The 16,853-nt window shown below is 37.5% G+C and overlaps 1 protein-coding gene across 2 annotated transcripts in view; it reads right to left on the bottom strand.

Moving 5' to 3' along the window:
* Positions 1-16,853, bottom strand: part of LOC111147605 (utrophin) — a 552,279-nt gene that overhangs the window by 265,817 nt on the left and 269,609 nt on the right. For both annotated transcript variants that reach the window (XM_022503758.1, XM_022503757.1), the window contains 2 exons: positions 15,635-15,840; positions 13,913-14,067 (listed from right to left, as the gene is read on the bottom strand). In XM_022503758.1, the coding sequence (XP_022359466.1) occupies positions 13,913-14,067; positions 15,635-15,840 (361 nt within the window). The remainder of the gene's footprint in view (positions 1-13,912; positions 14,068-15,634; positions 15,841-16,853) is intronic.

Raw genomic sequence — 16,853 nt, 5'->3', positions numbered from 1 at the left:
GATTTAATAATATATCTGAAAAACACTGGATGATCAAGCTTTTATAAAACCTTCATTAACTCTACATCAAAATTAACACATAGAAATATGGAGTTGCATGATTTAAGAGATACACATACATGTAAATTTCAAATTTTAAAACTTTATAGACCTCAAAGCTTCAAAAGAAGAAAACAAACAATTTAGGTGCACCTGGGTGACTCGGTCAGTTAGGCATCTGACTTGGTATCGGCTCAGGTCATGATCTCAGTGTCATGAGACTGAGTCCCATATAGGGCTCTGCGCTGGGCATGGAGCCTAGTTAAGATTCTCTCTCTCCCCCTATATCCCTCCCTGTGTCACTCTCTCTCTCTCCTTCTCTTAAAACAACAATAACAACAAAAATTAAAAATGGAGACTAGGGGTGCCTGGGTGGCTCAGTTGGTTGGGCGACTGCCTTCGGCTCAGGTCACGATCCCGGACTTCCAGGATCGAGTCCCGCATCAGGCTCCCACCTCTTTGGGGACTCTGCTTCTCCCTCTGACCTTCTCCTCTCTCATGCTCTCTCTCACTCATTCTCTCTCAAATAAATAAAATCTTTAAAAAAGAAAAAAAAAATGGAGACTAACAATTCACCCTAAGGTGTTTAAACCCAAGGGAATTGAAAACATGTATCTACACAAAAACTTGTATACAAGTTTTCAGATAGCATCATTTATTATAGCCAAATAATACAATCAACCCAAATGTCCACTGATAAAGAAATGGATAGATAAAATACAGTATAGCCATACATGAATTACTCAACCATAAAAAGGAATAAAGTACTAATACTTGTCGTAACATTTATGAACCTTGAAAACATGCTAAGTGAGAGAAACAAGACACAAAAGGCCACATATTGTGTGAATCCATTCATATTTATATGAAGTGTCCAAAAGAGGTAAATCTATACAGAGAAAAAAGAGATTAGTTGTTACCTAGGACTGGAGTGGAAGGCAATGGGGACTGACTGATAATTGGGTAATTGGTTTCTTTTGGGGACGATACAATGTTCTGAAATTAAGAATATTGTGATGATTGCACTACATGGTGAATATACTAAAAACCTCTGAGTTGTACACTTAAAAAGGGTTAATTTCATGGTATATGAACTATATCACAATGAAAAGTCAGCATGTGTAATATGATTTCATTTATATATATTTATATATATTTTCTATTTCACCCATTCATCTATCTGTACATCACACATCCATCCACCTGTCTTATATACAGGACTATCTGTGTATATATATAGATAAAAGGACAAATGTCTGGAATGTTAATATTAAAAGTTATTTCTAGGTACTGGGAGTTAAGGTGGTTTACTTTCCAATTGTACTTTTTCTGTATTCTTTGAATTTATAATGAACACATATCTTCTACATACAACAACAAACACATTCTTTAAGTAGGTAAAATATTTAAACACAGATCATCATAGAAGATATATGGATGGCAAATAAGCACATGAAAAGATACTCCGCATCATTAATCATCAGAGAAATGTACATTCAAACCACAATGAGACATCACTCCATATTAGAATGGCTTTAAGAAAATGACTATACCAAGTGCTGTTGAGAATACAGAGTAATTGCCACTCTCATACATTTGCAAGAGGGAGTGTAAAACGGTACTGCCACTAAGAACCAGTTTGGAAGATTTTTTTTATAAAGTTAACCATGTACTCAAGAACAATCCGGCAATCCTACTCCTCAGTATTTACTCAAAAGAAATGAAAACATAACTCACAAAAATCCATACGAAAATCTTTATTCATAATGGTCCCAAACAGGTAATAACCCAGATGTCATCAAGCAGTAAACAGACCAGCTGAGGTATGCACTGTCTACGATGGAGTGTTACTCAGCAGTCAACTGCTGACAGATGCAACAACACGGAAGGAATCTCAAATGCGTTCTGCTAAGTGAAAAAAAGCCAGACACGAAAGCTATCTGTTTCTGTTCATAAGCCAGCAACTTCACCTGAGCCTTTAGCTACTAAAAAACCTCCAATAGGGTTTGGCTGACTACGGAATAAACCCAAATTGCTTTTCCTGAATCTCAATGTCTTCCATAATCTATCACTAGTTCACTTTTCTAGCCTATCCCCCAGTTCTGTCCAATACTCTGTTCAGGTCATCATGATACGTTCCTTTTTCTCTGGGATATTCTTAAGGCTGAACCCACCCAAAAACTTCATGTACACATAAAAATGCCCTTCTGGGGCATCTGGGTGGCTCAGTGGGTTAAGCCTCTGCCTTCGGCTCAGGTCATGATCTCAGGGTCCTGAGATCGAGCCCCGCATCGGGCTCTCTGCTCAGCAGGGAGCCTGCTTCCCTCTCTCTCTCTCTGCCTGTCTCTCTGCCTATTTGTGATGTCTCTATGTGTCAAATAAATAAATAATATCTTTAAAAAAAAATGCCCTTCTGGCCACCTCCACTTACCAAAATCCTACAGATCCTTAGAGTTAAGGTCTACCTTCTTTAGAACATCCCAGCCCAATTAGATTTCCTTTCTCTGAGTTCATAAAAGGTCATTACTCCTCTTTATATAGAAATTAATCACATGTTCCCTAGAATAGCCCTTGGATTGTTACATGCTTAAATTTTATTTTGACGGTATTATATGGGTTTGTTTTCTGTTCTTCTCTTCCACAGACTCACTATGGCAGAAGCAGTCTTACATATCTCCATATTTCAGAGTCCTTATTACAGTTTTATAATAAGTATTTACAGAATAACGACAATCTATTTAAAAATGTCTTTAAACTTACCTCCCAAATACCAGTTTTCAAGAAGCTACTAAGAGATGACCTCCACAAAAATCAGTTTGTAAATCAAGGAACAAAAAAAAAGATAGGAGAAGCATAAAAACAAGAGATCCAAGAGAGGGAGAAGCAAACAGGTCCCATGCTAATGGTGAAAAGAGATCTCAGAAGAGACAGTAATGATTTGAACCAGATGAGGACTGTCATCACCGTTCAACTGCTACATTTTCTTATTTTAACTTCACAAAACTCATGAAGGATACACTATGAAAAAAACAAGGAAATAACCCAAAAGAGCAAAGAAAAACAAATAAAAACAAACACACACACATGAAATCCAGGAAACAGGGATTCTAAAAGGAGAAAAAGCACAGGAGAAAAGCACAAATATCCTTAAGATATGTCTACAGTATGTCTACATATGTAAATGTATGTCTACAGAAGAACTGTGTCTAAGAAAAAATATTAGAAGTGATAGACTGCTTACTGTGATTGCTTTGTGGTAAATTATACCATCAGAACTTTGGCAAATGTGAGAATTAGTAACAGGTGCAAAGAAACCCAAGCACATAAAGCACATAAAAGCAAGGCAATTGCTAACTTCAGGTGAAAAAACAGAGAGGAAGCAAAATTATAGTAAACTTCAGTGCTTGGCTGGTAATGATGTTTAGACACACATAACAATGTCAATACTGAATACCTGTTTATCTAAAAATTCAGCAATAAGATGGTATAGCCACTGTAGAAAACAGTCTAGTGATTCCTCAAAATATTAAAAATAGAATTAACATATGATCTACCATTCCACTTTTGAGCACACATCCAAAAAAAACCTGAAAACGGGGTCTTGAAATGGTATTTGTATACCCACGTTCATAGCAGCATTATTCACAATAGGTAAAATGTGGAAGCAAACCAAGTGTGCATCAACAGATGTATGGATTAGAAATGTAATACATACATACAGTGGAGTATTATTCAGACTTAAAAAAGGAAAGAAATTCTGACATCTGCTGCAACATGGATGAACCTTGAGCACATTATACCAAGTGAAATAAGCTAGTTACAAAGATACAAATACTGTATGATTCCACTTACATGAGGTACTTAGAGTAGTCAAATTCATAAAGACAGAGAGTAGAATGGTGGTTGCCAGGGGTGGGGAAAAGAAAGAATAGGGAGTTATCATCTAATGAGCACAAAGTTTTCATTCTGCAAGATGAAAAGCATTACAGGGATGGACGGTGGTGATGATAGCACAACAACATGAATATTTAATGCCAGTGAATTGTATACTTAAAAATAGTGGAGATGGTAAATTTTTTGTTATGTGTATTTTACCATAACAAAAAAAAGTTTAAAAAAAGTGAAAAAAAATTCAATGATGAGGAAGGAAAGAAAATGGTAGCATGAGAAAGCTGTATGTTTACCAGAACAGGATATCCATAGACAATGTCTAATACTGATGTTTTGGAAGATAACAGTATTCTCATTTTATGTAGAATATGGAAATGTATAAATGACATAAGGAGAAGCCAAAAGAAGAAAAAGTAGTTGCCCCTAGGGATGGAGACTGTGGTGAGTAGTGAGAGAACCAGTATATTCTGTAATAAACCTTTAAGTACTTCAAATTTTTTTAATCATATATAAGTAGTTCTTTACTTTCTAAAATCTAGAAGTTACCCACTAGAATTTGGGTGGTTAGTGGTGGGGGCCGGTGTTTTATCTTCCACCTAACCCCACCCATGTTTTCAAATTTTTTTTTTAAGATTTTTTTAAAATTTATTTATTTGACAGAGAGAGATCACAAGTAGGCAGAGAGGCAGACAGAGAGAGAGGGGAAGCAGGCTCGCCGCCAAGCAGAGAGCCCAATGCAGGGCTTGATCCCAGGACCCTGGGATAATGACCTGAGCCGAACACAAAGGCTTAACCCACTGAGCCACCCAGGTGCCCTGGTGTTTTCAATTTTTAAAACATCAACTGAAAAAAAGAGTATTAAGAATAAACAAAAAGGTTGTGCCAAAAAGGTAACTAAAAGCAAAAAATTAAATGAGTATACACATGCAATTAATCAACAATTAATAGGCAACTCTTAACACTTAAAATTAATGACTATGAAATCTGGTATAGTCAAACACTTTACTTATACACAATCTGTACCATTTATTTTTAAGACTATTCATATGTATAAAATAGGTTATGTGGCAAACAGCTAAAGTAAAAGCAGATCATTATAGATTAGCTCTATTAAACCTTAAGAATGCCCAGACTAGAAGCAAAAGGATGTAATGTCTGAGAATCCTATGGGGTTATTTACTTATAAAAATGAAGCAATTATTTATCCTCAGTCCAGAGCTTTACTTTTTTAATTTTTATTTTTAATTTAAATTCAATTAATTAACTTACAAGGAATTAACAGTTTCAGAGGTAGAGGTCAGTGACTCATCAGTCTCATATAATACCCAGTGCTCATTACATCCCATGCCCTCCTTAATGTCCATTACCCAGTTACCCTGTCCCTCCACCCCCAGCTCTCTAGCAACCCTCAGTTTGTTTCCTAGGATTAAGAGTCTCTTATGGTTTGTCTCCATCTCTGATTTCATCTTGTTTTATTTTTTTTCCTACTTTTTACTTCTTTTACCTTAAATATCCATCCTTCCCTCTCCCCATTCCCACGAACCTTCCCCTTCCGACCTAATTAATTTTCACCTTCCTTCCAGAACGTGGTGCAGACACCTTCTATGGCACCTCAGCCCACACATGGCATGATGTCCCTTACCCTATTCACATGTCAGGCTACTGTCACAAATCACCACCTCATGGCTTAGAGCAACATGAGTTTATCATTTCACAGTTCTGTCAGTTAGTTTCTGAAACAGCGCTCACTGGACTGAAATCAAGTTGTCAGCAGGGCTGTGTTCCTTTCTGGAGGCTCTAGAGAGTTCTTTCTCCTTGTCATTTCCAGCTTCTGGCCTGAGGTCACCCATATTCCTTGGCTCCTGACTCCTTCCACCTTCACTTTTAAAGAGGCATGGAACAACCAAGCCCACTCAGATGAACCAAGATAGTCTCCCCACCTTTGGAAGACATTCTGCCACTGCAGCCCATCTCCAATCATGAGCGAAAGGGACTATCTGGTTGTCTGTTTGAAGTTTCTGAATCATCAGTGCACCTGGTACCCCCAGGGCCTACACACAGTAGCAACTCAAGTATGTACTGAATAAACTAATAAAAAAAAAATCCTTTCTGCAATATTTTAAGAACAAAGTGAGGTATACATACATAAATGTTTCAAGATATCGTAAATACTCAACAAATGATATTTTCCCTAATCTTCTACATGAATTGAGTGAAATATTGGGAAATTAATTTTGCCTACATCATGCAAATGTGCAGTTTAGTAATAAAGGTCTTGGAGAATTTTTTCAAGTTCACATATATCTGGGTGTCAGATTTTTTTAAATCATGAATGTTATCAATTATTAAAAATAATGAATATATCAGAAACTAAACTCTATTTACACCAGTCCAAACTGTCTTCATATTATTATAATATACATTTTAAAACCTTATAATCATCATGTACATTCATTTATAGTCTGATTTTTTAACTATAATTTCATACAGAATTTCAAATAGAATATAGCTCAAAGGTAACATACCACACATGCTAGTCCTCTTAAAACTAGATCCATTGCTAGAATATGGTATATTGGACACTACAAGACTCTTTTATCCATTTTCAAGGAATTTCCCATGATTTATTATACAACCATAAGGCCAAAAATAATTGTAAAATGAGAGGTTCAGGAATGAGTATGCACACTTTACTGCACAGGCTAATAAATTACCTTTAAGCCATGTGCACATTGCTCTCAGAAGAAAATGACCTAATTCTACCACCTCTGCCATTTACTGGTTCTGTGGCTTGGGATAAATCACTTCAAATCTCCCATTTTTTTTTTTCATCCTTAAACTAAGTTGCTTGGACTAGAGGAGTAAAGGATCCATTTCAGAGTCTCCAGGGGTCCTTTCAAAACCACTTAATCCATCACCAAGATTACAAAACCTGCTCCACTCTCCACTCCCACCTCCATCCCTCACTTCAAATCAAGAATCCCTCACTGTCATCAAGAATCACTGCATGGTGGGGTGCCTGGGTGGCTCAGTGGGTTAAGCCTCTGCCTTCGGCTCAGGTCATGATCTCAGGGTCCTGGGATCGAGCCCCTCATCGGGCTCTCTGCTCAGCGGGGAGCCTGCTTCCCCCTCTCTCCCTGCCTGCCTCTCTGTCCACTTGTGATCTCTCTGTCAAATAAATAAATAAATAAAATGTTTAAAAAAAAAGAATCACTGCATGTCAATAAGATGTTAATGATGGGGAGAGATGAGGGCAGGGCAGGCAGCAAGAAGGGTGGGAAGTACTCGTGTGCCAGTTCCCAAGATCACATCTGGCACTGAACTCCCATTTGTCTACGATTCTCAGGGAAGACTTTATATCTGGCAGTTCAGGTTGCTATATCTCAAGATCAGAAAAGCCAGAGGACGTTCTGAGAAATATCATAGGAGAAAACACGGGTAGGAGCGCTGTTACGGGAGGCGGGGAGAGGGATATCAAGTTTAGGGAATTGTGGCTACTAGACAAAGGCAGAGATTTCTTTTAAAATCCTTTTTAACCTATAAATCATAAAGAATAAGGATAGGCAGAAAGCCAAAAAGATAACAATATTTGAAGTTTAGAAGGGTAACTTTAGCAGAAACAAGAATTTTTCTTGAAGAAACAAAAGTAACGGACTATAGAATTCTTTGGGACAAGAAATGGGTGCACACTGAAAATGTAAATAGCTTCTCATGAAAGATTTGAGGAATCCATGGGTGACAGATTTATAATAGTTTATCTTAAAGGGAACTGGGATTTTTTAAACATAAACGCTCAGCTTTTTAAGAGATTTCTGCTGTAAAAGCAGCTGATATTCTACAAAATAGCTTATAGTTATCTTGTAGCACAACAAAACGTGGCCACCCACACCTAAGTGACTTTTTTAATAGTATTTTAAAGATGTTATATAATACTTGATATTTTAAGCAACAAAATACATTGTTAATCCAGTGCACATGTGCTTATTATAATTGGTCAATAGAGTAAATGCAACCAGGTATCTTTTTTTTTTTTTTAAGATTTTATTTATTTATTTGAGAAAGAGAGAAAAAGAGACAGAGTGTGAGAGAACACAAGAGGTGGAAAGGGAGAAGTAGACTCTCTGATGAGCAGGGAGCCCAATGTGGGACTCGATCCCAGGACCCTGAGATCATGACCTAAGCTGAAGGCAGACGCTTAACCAACTGAGCCACCAAGGCACCCCTCTTTTTTTTTCTATTTTAATGGAAAAGAATACCTTCAGAAACCCACAGATACGTGTTGCTAAATTTTGGTATACTTAAAAGGTGATCTTTACAGTTACATGAGATTTAAATATATTTATCTCTTTTGAGAGGAGAATACTGGCATCAGAAGTTTGAGTGGCATGTAGAACACTCACAATGAAATAATTCTTTAAGCTTTTCAATGGATGTTTTCACAAGGTAATTTGTCGGTAAATAAAATAACATTCAGCTAAAAAATATATTAAAGCACACTTTGGGGAAATGCAGTTGTTTTGATGAAGAATTAGTACCTGCAAATACACCCCACAATCTGTGGTCTTCTGGGGGACCCAGAGATTGGGTCATCGTGATCAAGCACTTAAATATTCACTCCAGGGGATTTAAGGAGACTGTTCTAGGCTGCCATTGCCACACCAATTGGGAAGCTCAAGAAAGAAGCCCCCACCGGCCCCACACCCACTCCATGATGCCTGCCCCTGACCTTGTATAACCCAAAGGAGCAGCTCTCCCTAGAGCTGACAGCAAATATGTAAGACCACAGAACTATTTCCATGACAGAATACACATCACCACATCCTATTTCCCTTTTAGCTAAATCACTACCAAATATCCCGTGTTTCCCGGCCACCCAATATAGGGCTGTAACCAATACAACTCCGCACCTTCCCCAATCTGCTCCACTTCACCCCCCAAACCCTTCTTCTGTTATGTCCAGAACTCTATTCTATGATCAGGAGATCACAGATCAACTCCTTCACCTTATCTTAAGTGAAATTGGTTTCCTTAGGACCATCAGTTCCCCTTGAAAACTTTCAAGAATGCTTTTTTCTTTTTCCTCACAGATCCTATAAGCCCCAGGTAGTCATTGGAATAAGGGTCCTCTTCTTTGCTTTTTCACTGCTATTTTCCGGCCATTGTCCTCCCATCTTCCAGGCAAAATCCTACTCTTTCAGAGCACCAAATATTTATCCATTACATTCATATACTGACCTCCAGGCCCATGGTCACTGCGTGATGGTTCTAACAGTTGCTCGCTACCTCGAAAGTGAAGTAGTGTCTGTAAGTCAACACAAGATCCGCCTGTCAAGCCACAGTGAGGGACTGCAGCACCCAGCGGAAGGGACATCTGAGACCCGATCATGGACCAGGAGCCATCTCTGGGTCCACTCCTTTACAACCCCTTCCTCTCCCCTGCCCCGGATCTTCCATCTGCATTCTTTCTACTTGCCTCTGAGTCGATGAGCATCGCTACACATTTATTATTATAAACCACAAACAGGCAGTCATCACTGCCCAGCAAAATTCAAGTTCCCCTAGGAGCTCTGTGCCCTGTCTACCAGGATTCTGATGTTACCTGTGATCCTATTCAAACTGGCCTCAGCCCCACATCCAGCCTCACTCACAGCATATCCCTGCATCATAAAGAGAGCAGACTCATTGCAGAGAATCGTTCGTCTTTCCCACCACATAGTGATTAATAATGTATAAGATATTCCTTATAACACAAAATTACATTGTCTCATTTCCTTTACAATATCTCAACATAGTTAACTAGGTTGTGTATACGTGCACACTAACATATACATATACATAGGCACTCTGGGGCTGACCAACACTTCAGACCCAAATCAGGCATTCACACTTCAAAAGTTACTACAAACACTTTTCAACTTTCAATACATCTCAGTTTACACTAAAAAATATGTTACCTGGCATTAAGAGATACAAGGGGGAAAACGTTGCACAGATGGAGAGAGCAGGGGTCAATGTACATCAGTTAGTTAAAAATGTTAGAGACGGGGGCGCCTGGGTGGCTCAGTGGGTTAAGCCGCTGCCTTCAGCTCAGGTCATGATCTCAGGGTCCTGGGATCGAGTCCCGCATCGGGCTCTCTGCTCAGCAGGGAGCCTGCTTCCCTCTCTCTCTCTCTCTGTCTACTTGTGATCTCTCTCTGTCAAATAAACAAATAAAATCTTTAAAAAAAAAAAAATGTTAGAGACGGGCCTTTTGTTTGCAGAATTCAACACGCGGGTAGCCAGCTGTGTTTCAGAATTAAGAATTTTCTGCACAATAAAAAATTATTCTTATGAATGTATCTGTATGACATATTACACATAGTAGGGTCTGAGGCAGCAAACACGTTAATATTTCTACAGCTAGGAACAAGGCTATTTATACTAAGCAGGATAAATAAAGACTATAATAAACAGCCTCATGTCAATTCAAAGCTTTCTGTTATCAGAGCTATTGGATTTTGGCATCGGAGATAAGAGAATGAGGCCCTGTAGCTGTGAATGGCCAAATTACTTAGGCCAATTGCAATTCATACAAAACATTTCCTTTGAAAGCTGGTATTACACTTCACACATTATGCCGCGATGACATTATTCCATGACCAAGTATAATAACCCTTTACCGCCCCCCCCCAATTTGGCTGTCAATGACACATATACCGAATACAGCTGGAAGATTCAGAGAGCCCTCATAGACGGCCTCTTTGTGACCACTACAGAAGGCACAATGGACATACACTGAAGAGTGCTGCATTATTCTTAGTAGAGGCCCCCATATAATCTTTAATCAGATCTGATTTCTTAACTCGACACAGATAAGAAACAGTAAGTGGAATCACAGATCCAAGAGGCGGGTACGCAGAGCAGTCACCAGCCATCACTGACATTCTGATGACAAAGGAAGAAAACAAATTATTTTTAAAGGATGTAAGAGCCTGGCAGCACAGTTAAAAAGGTTTGGATATCAGTCTCAGCTCTGCTCTTTTGAGCTGTGTGATCTCGGGCACTCCTCAACTTTCCTCTGCTTCAGTTGATTCACTGACACAGCGTTGATGAACACGCTGCCTGTCGCTTATGATTTGAGGATTAAATAAAGGGATTAGCACAGAGCCTGACAATGGGAAGACACCCAATAAAATTCATACACTAAAAATAAAGCAGAAAATCTCACAAAGCATGGCAGCCTGAATAAATTTACTACCAATTCTTCAGAACTCAGAGCAGGAAGAGCATTATCATAACTTAGCACAGAGAAATATCATCTTGGCCACACTATGTGACTTTGAACATGGCATTCACCGTCTCTGAGCCTCGGAGCCTTACATTAAACCACGCACTCTCAATGGAGGTGAGAAGTGGTTCTTCAATGGGGCAGGGTTGGGGAGGGGAGTGGAAAAATCTACCCTTTTTATGTATGAAGCACAACTATAAAGTATAGAAACAGACACACAGTATACTCATGGTATGAAAATTTCATGGGAATGGGGATCTAACAAGGCTCTTTGGGGCTGATAATGTAAAAATGTTGAGAAACACTGGCTTAAATGCAGTGTAAGACTGTGGATAGCTCTTAAAGCTCTTAAAGTTCGTTGACTCTATCTTTACAACAATAATGCCAAGAATTTTTTTTTTAATGTTGCTTATAAGTTCATGTGTTTTGTTTAAGGCAAGGAAAGATTTGCATATTCTAGAACGGTCCCCAATTAAAACAGTTAAAAATTGTAAATATCACTGTGTTTAAAAGAGAAAATCCTTGCAATACATAGAACCCCCAGCTGTCACTCATGAAAAGGATCCTGTGAGCTACAGTTTTGTTGTATTTTCCTTGCTTTATAGATAGCAATATACCTAAATCATATCTAAGTTTTAATGTTGATGTATTTCCCCTGAAAATGCAATAAGAAACTAGAATAAGCACAATGACTTGTTACTATCATAAAATTGCAACACTGTGCTTGTCTTAACTCTGACAAATGAAAGATCACCTTGGAATATAATTCATTTTTAATTGCCTCTTCCATCTAATCTAACTACTGCTGTAGGCTGTCTTAAAATATTTACAAAGTAAAAGCAAAAGAAAAAAAAAAGAAGAAGAATTTGAGGTGCTAAATAAAGCAGGCTTCACATTCACATTCCTAAGTGATCAGTTTTTCTGGTATCGTTTACAACAAAAACAAAGTCATAATTCTTACACATGGATTTTTTTTTAAACACTCAGATAAAGTAGGCTTAAGGACTATCTTAGTGTTAAAGCTGCTTAATTGACATGTAATTGACATATAATGTATTAGTTTTAGGTGTAGAACATAATGATTGGATATAAGTATATACTGCAAAATGATTAACACAGTAAGTTTGGTTAACATCTATCACCACACATGGTTACACATTTTTTTTCTCTCGTGATGAGAACTTTTAAGATCTGCCTGGTAACGTTCAATTACACAATACAGGCTTGCTAACTGTGGTCACCACGCTGTATTATTATATCCCTAGGATTTACTTATCCTATAACAGGAAGTTTATACTTTAAAGCAGTTTTTAATTCACTCTCTTCCTGGCCTTAGTTTTGGGATCCTTACTGTATCCAAGGAAGCTATTATAACAGATCAAAACAGCTGTACTAAAATGCTAGAAAGAGCAGGATAATAGCTATCTTCTGCTTTAACTACTCCTTACTGTTGTATGTGCTACCCTATTCTTAGTTCCTCCAGAATCCTAGGTATATGTAGCAACATGTATATATTCACACTCATATACTGCCTCGTAATTCTTGTCTTCGGGTTTCCCAAAAATCTAAAATCTACTTCATAGACTCTAACTAAAAATGACATTCTAAAAATGTATAAAACACCTCCATGTCAAGAGGTTATTAAATGCTTGGCCATACTTTATTACCAGTAATATGTCATAAAGTGTTTTAGTATTATCCATTTTATTCACTCCAAAATAAATGCGTTTTGATACAAATTTGCTTTCAGGTGGTTATATCTGAATATATAAAGATGTGTGTGAAACCATAATTTCATTAGACACAGGCATTCCCTGTACTAGGCAAGAAGTAAACACTTTTTCCTGATGATGAATTTAACTATGCTATTTTAAAGAGACGCTAACCACTGTTTACAGTTCCTCAGACCCTAGGTGTTCAAGTGACAGGAAAATCTCTCTGGTAAATACATATGCTATTTTAGACTGTTCCAAATATACTGACTAGACAGAGTGATGGAAAGAAAACAAATTAGATGAAGCCCTAAATACACATAGTATATTTCCGAAGTCTGGCACTGGAGCCACGCATTCTCCGCTTCAACGAAGGATGACCTGGCCAAAGAGCACATGACTTTAATTATATATTTTTTTTTATTTCTTCAAAATATTTTATTTATTTATCTGACAGAGAAAGAGAGAGAGACAGCACACACAAGCTGCGGGAGAGGCCAGCAGAGGGAGAAGCAAACATCCCCCCTGAGCAGACAGCCTGACGCAGGGCTGGATCCCAGGACCCTGGGATCATGATCTGAGCCAAAGGCAGACGCTTAATGGACGGAACCACCCAGGCACCACAAACTATTTTCATTATAATTAGGGATAACATCACCTTCATGCATCTGTAAATACCTCACCAGTCCTTACCCCCAGTGTACTACAGGATATATTCCAGGTAATGCTAGGAGGCATAAGAAAATCTGAACACATAAAATGATGTTTGGCAAGGTTTAGATTCATTCAAGGAAAAATTCCATTGCAGAAATTCAAATAGATAATGTATAAATATACCTTCTGTACTAAGTGTGATACTAACCCAGCACTGGACAAAAATTTTTAAAAAGTAACAAAAATATGTATTTCTGGTTGTCTCATATTTGGCATGTTTCCATGAGAAAGCCAAAGCGATCAAATTCTCGCCCCTACATGCATTTACCTGCCAGGCCCTTCATGTTACCTTTGTTTGAGGTTGATCCATGATGTTTTTAAGTACTCAGTGGTTTCTTTCACATTCCTGGCGTCATCACTACCATAGTCCTCCAGCAGTTTCTGCAGGACGTTTTCAAACGCCATTACAATACCATCACCAGGATCTAGTTCTTGAAGCAATACCTAAGGTGTAATTGCAGGTGTCATTATTAGACTCGGTCACTCGGTAACTAGTACTACCTAAACAATGGTTCTCCTCATAGGTTTCAACAAGTTTTAGACACAAGTATCAAAAGAAAAAAGCAAATTATGGGACAAACTCTTGAACAGCTTAAATAAAAGTAATTCTGGAAGTAAAAAGGCAAATGTCCAAGGAATGATCAGGTACACAGCAGATATTAAGAGGCTATCTTACCTTTGAAGTATACTTTACTTCCTCAAAGTATTTATCTTTTTCCTTTGTTCTGCTACATATCTGATCCTTATAGCAACATGCATCATACAGGAATGAACTTACTACAGAGCTCCTCTCTACATGCTGGCAGGAAGGAAAAGGGCCAACAATATGGAAGTCTTCTGTGCCCCTGGGTCACGGTGCCTGTTGACAAAGTTAACTGCTTGGGTGGATCAAGCAGCCAAGCAAGGTTTACTAAGAGTTGCTATTAAATAACTAAACTGATGCTGAGCGTGTCCACAGGCATTGGTTTTCCACCTCTCAGAGCCCCTGGATCAAGATACCCCCCATGAAATCTAAATGAGAAATGAAATGTTCCCATAATGCTTTTTATAGCAACTGGCGAAAAAAAAAAAATCTATCCTAGAGTCTGAGTAGAAAATTTAGAAATGAATATTCTGACTGAATAACAGATGACTGAAGCATTCATCTCACTTTTAACTGTATTCCTCTAGTTAAGTATCCTGGGGCGTTGCTGATTATTATATTTGAGTCATTTGGTGAAAACAATCAGCAGATGTCATAAAAACACAGAAAATGATCCACAAAATCAGGACACCTGGCCACTTGATTTTTAAATTGTAACCGTGGGAAGTCTACATGTGTGAATTATAAAAACATGCTCTTAAGTCTTAGATTTTGTTTCCCATATATTCAACACAAATGTACACTTTCATCTTAGGCTCTCTGAAGGGCAAATAAATATTATGCCAAAATATAACCTAAAAACTATAACCTCTAATTCAAAAACATTTTCTGTAATTATAGAGAGAATTTAAAATACCATCGATGTTCAATATCATCAACTTTATATTCAAACCAATCAAAAAAGTTACCTACTCTGATGATATAGATAAAACAGTTAATTATAAAAGTATTAAAAGGAACTAAATTTATTACCTGAATTGTTCAGTACACTAGCTTCAAATGAAAATCTCAGAAAATTTCATAAATAAAAATAAGCTTCAGAGTAGACATGGAAGACAGAAAAACGGAGGGTTCCTGAGACACTGAAAATACTCTCTTTCTAGGGGCTGGTTCATGGTTGTGCTCCATTTGCAAAGAGTCCATGAGCAACACATCTGGTATACAGGTATATCTCTACTTGTTAGGCCTCCTGAAATTTTTCAACGACCTTCCTGGTCAAATTCTTTATATAAATTTCAATGTATATTCAAAGCACTGGTGAAAACATCATGACAAGGGTCCTAAAAATTACAGTTACCAAAGAACAAAAAAGTACATCCAGTAAATTAATAATGCCCAAAAAAGCTCCACAAATCTAATGAGTCTTACCTGATTATCAGAAATCTGCTTGATAAGCGGATCCCTGCGGGCTTGTTGGAGAATATAGAATCGGGCCTCATATTTTCTCATAAGTTCCTCGGTTTCCTCCCTGTGGTCATCCCACTGAAGACTGTCAATAATCATATCCTCCAGCTGCTGCTGTCTTAACTCGACACCATGCTGAGTGCTGTCCCACTGGTTCTTGACCTTTTCCACTGAGGAAGCATACAAAAATAATCCCAGAAACTATCAGCAAAGGGAAAAAAATACCTGATTTCAAATTTATCATAAGTAAGGTTATAAATAGAAAAGAAAAAGAAGGCAAGTTGCTATATACATTTTTAAGGGAATTTAATACATGTCTGCCATACTATACAACCAACACATTTCTGTGAAACTATTCTTGAAGAAGAATCTTGAATTAAATTCTATTTTAAATGCACTGAAATATCTCACAATAAAAATATCTACTATGGATAAACCAAAAATTATAAAGAAAATATATTCCTCTCTGATGTATATTCACAGATCGTGGTTTGATGAAGGCAGAGTTTAACAATACTTTATGACAGAACTTTAAGACACAGATGCAGTCACTTGTCATCCTCAAAGGAGATACTCAAAGGTTGTCAAGATTTTACAAGGAAATAATCTATTTAAGAATACTTTTCATATTTGTCTTACTGTCGCATGAAACCTGTCTAAAAGAAAGTATTTTTATACACTCAAGAGAAACACTAAAAGCAAATTAGATTCAAGTTCTATCTACCGAGTAGCTCTTTACCATAAAAAAATCCACATTAGTTCTTTTCCTCTTTCTTTTTATTATTCCTTTCTATCTCTCTTTCTTTCCCTCTTCTGTCTGCTCTCCTTCCTTTTTCTCCCCTCCTTTCTCACCTCTTCTCATTTTTAACATGAAGCTAAAGAGAGACCTAAAGAAACTTAAACCTTTGGTTAATTACTTCCTGAATACTTCAAGATCTTGAACTGAAGCACTAGTAAACGATAGCTTTGAATGATTTCAACAACCCATTGATAATAAGTAGTTAGGAAATTAAAAATATTCTTCTAGAAGATGCTTCGGATGTCACACAGACTGGAGAGCAATAGTTAAATACCAAGCCATTAACTTAACAATAAAATAACATTGCAGCTAAGTCGTATTGGGACCTATTGGTAAAATTCTTGGGATATCAAAGGGTTACCGCAAACCATAGAGTGATCGATT

The sequence above is a fragment of the Enhydra lutris genome, unplaced genomic scaffold (assembly GCF_002288905.1).
Source record: "Enhydra lutris kenyoni isolate GAN:26980312 unplaced genomic scaffold, ASM228890v2 scaffoldscaffold17, whole genome shotgun sequence".
Taxonomy (NCBI): domain Eukaryota; kingdom Metazoa; phylum Chordata; class Mammalia; order Carnivora; family Mustelidae; genus Enhydra; species Enhydra lutris.
The sequence above is the reverse complement of the archived record's forward strand: the minus strand, read 5'-3'. Positions and strand labels throughout refer to the sequence as shown.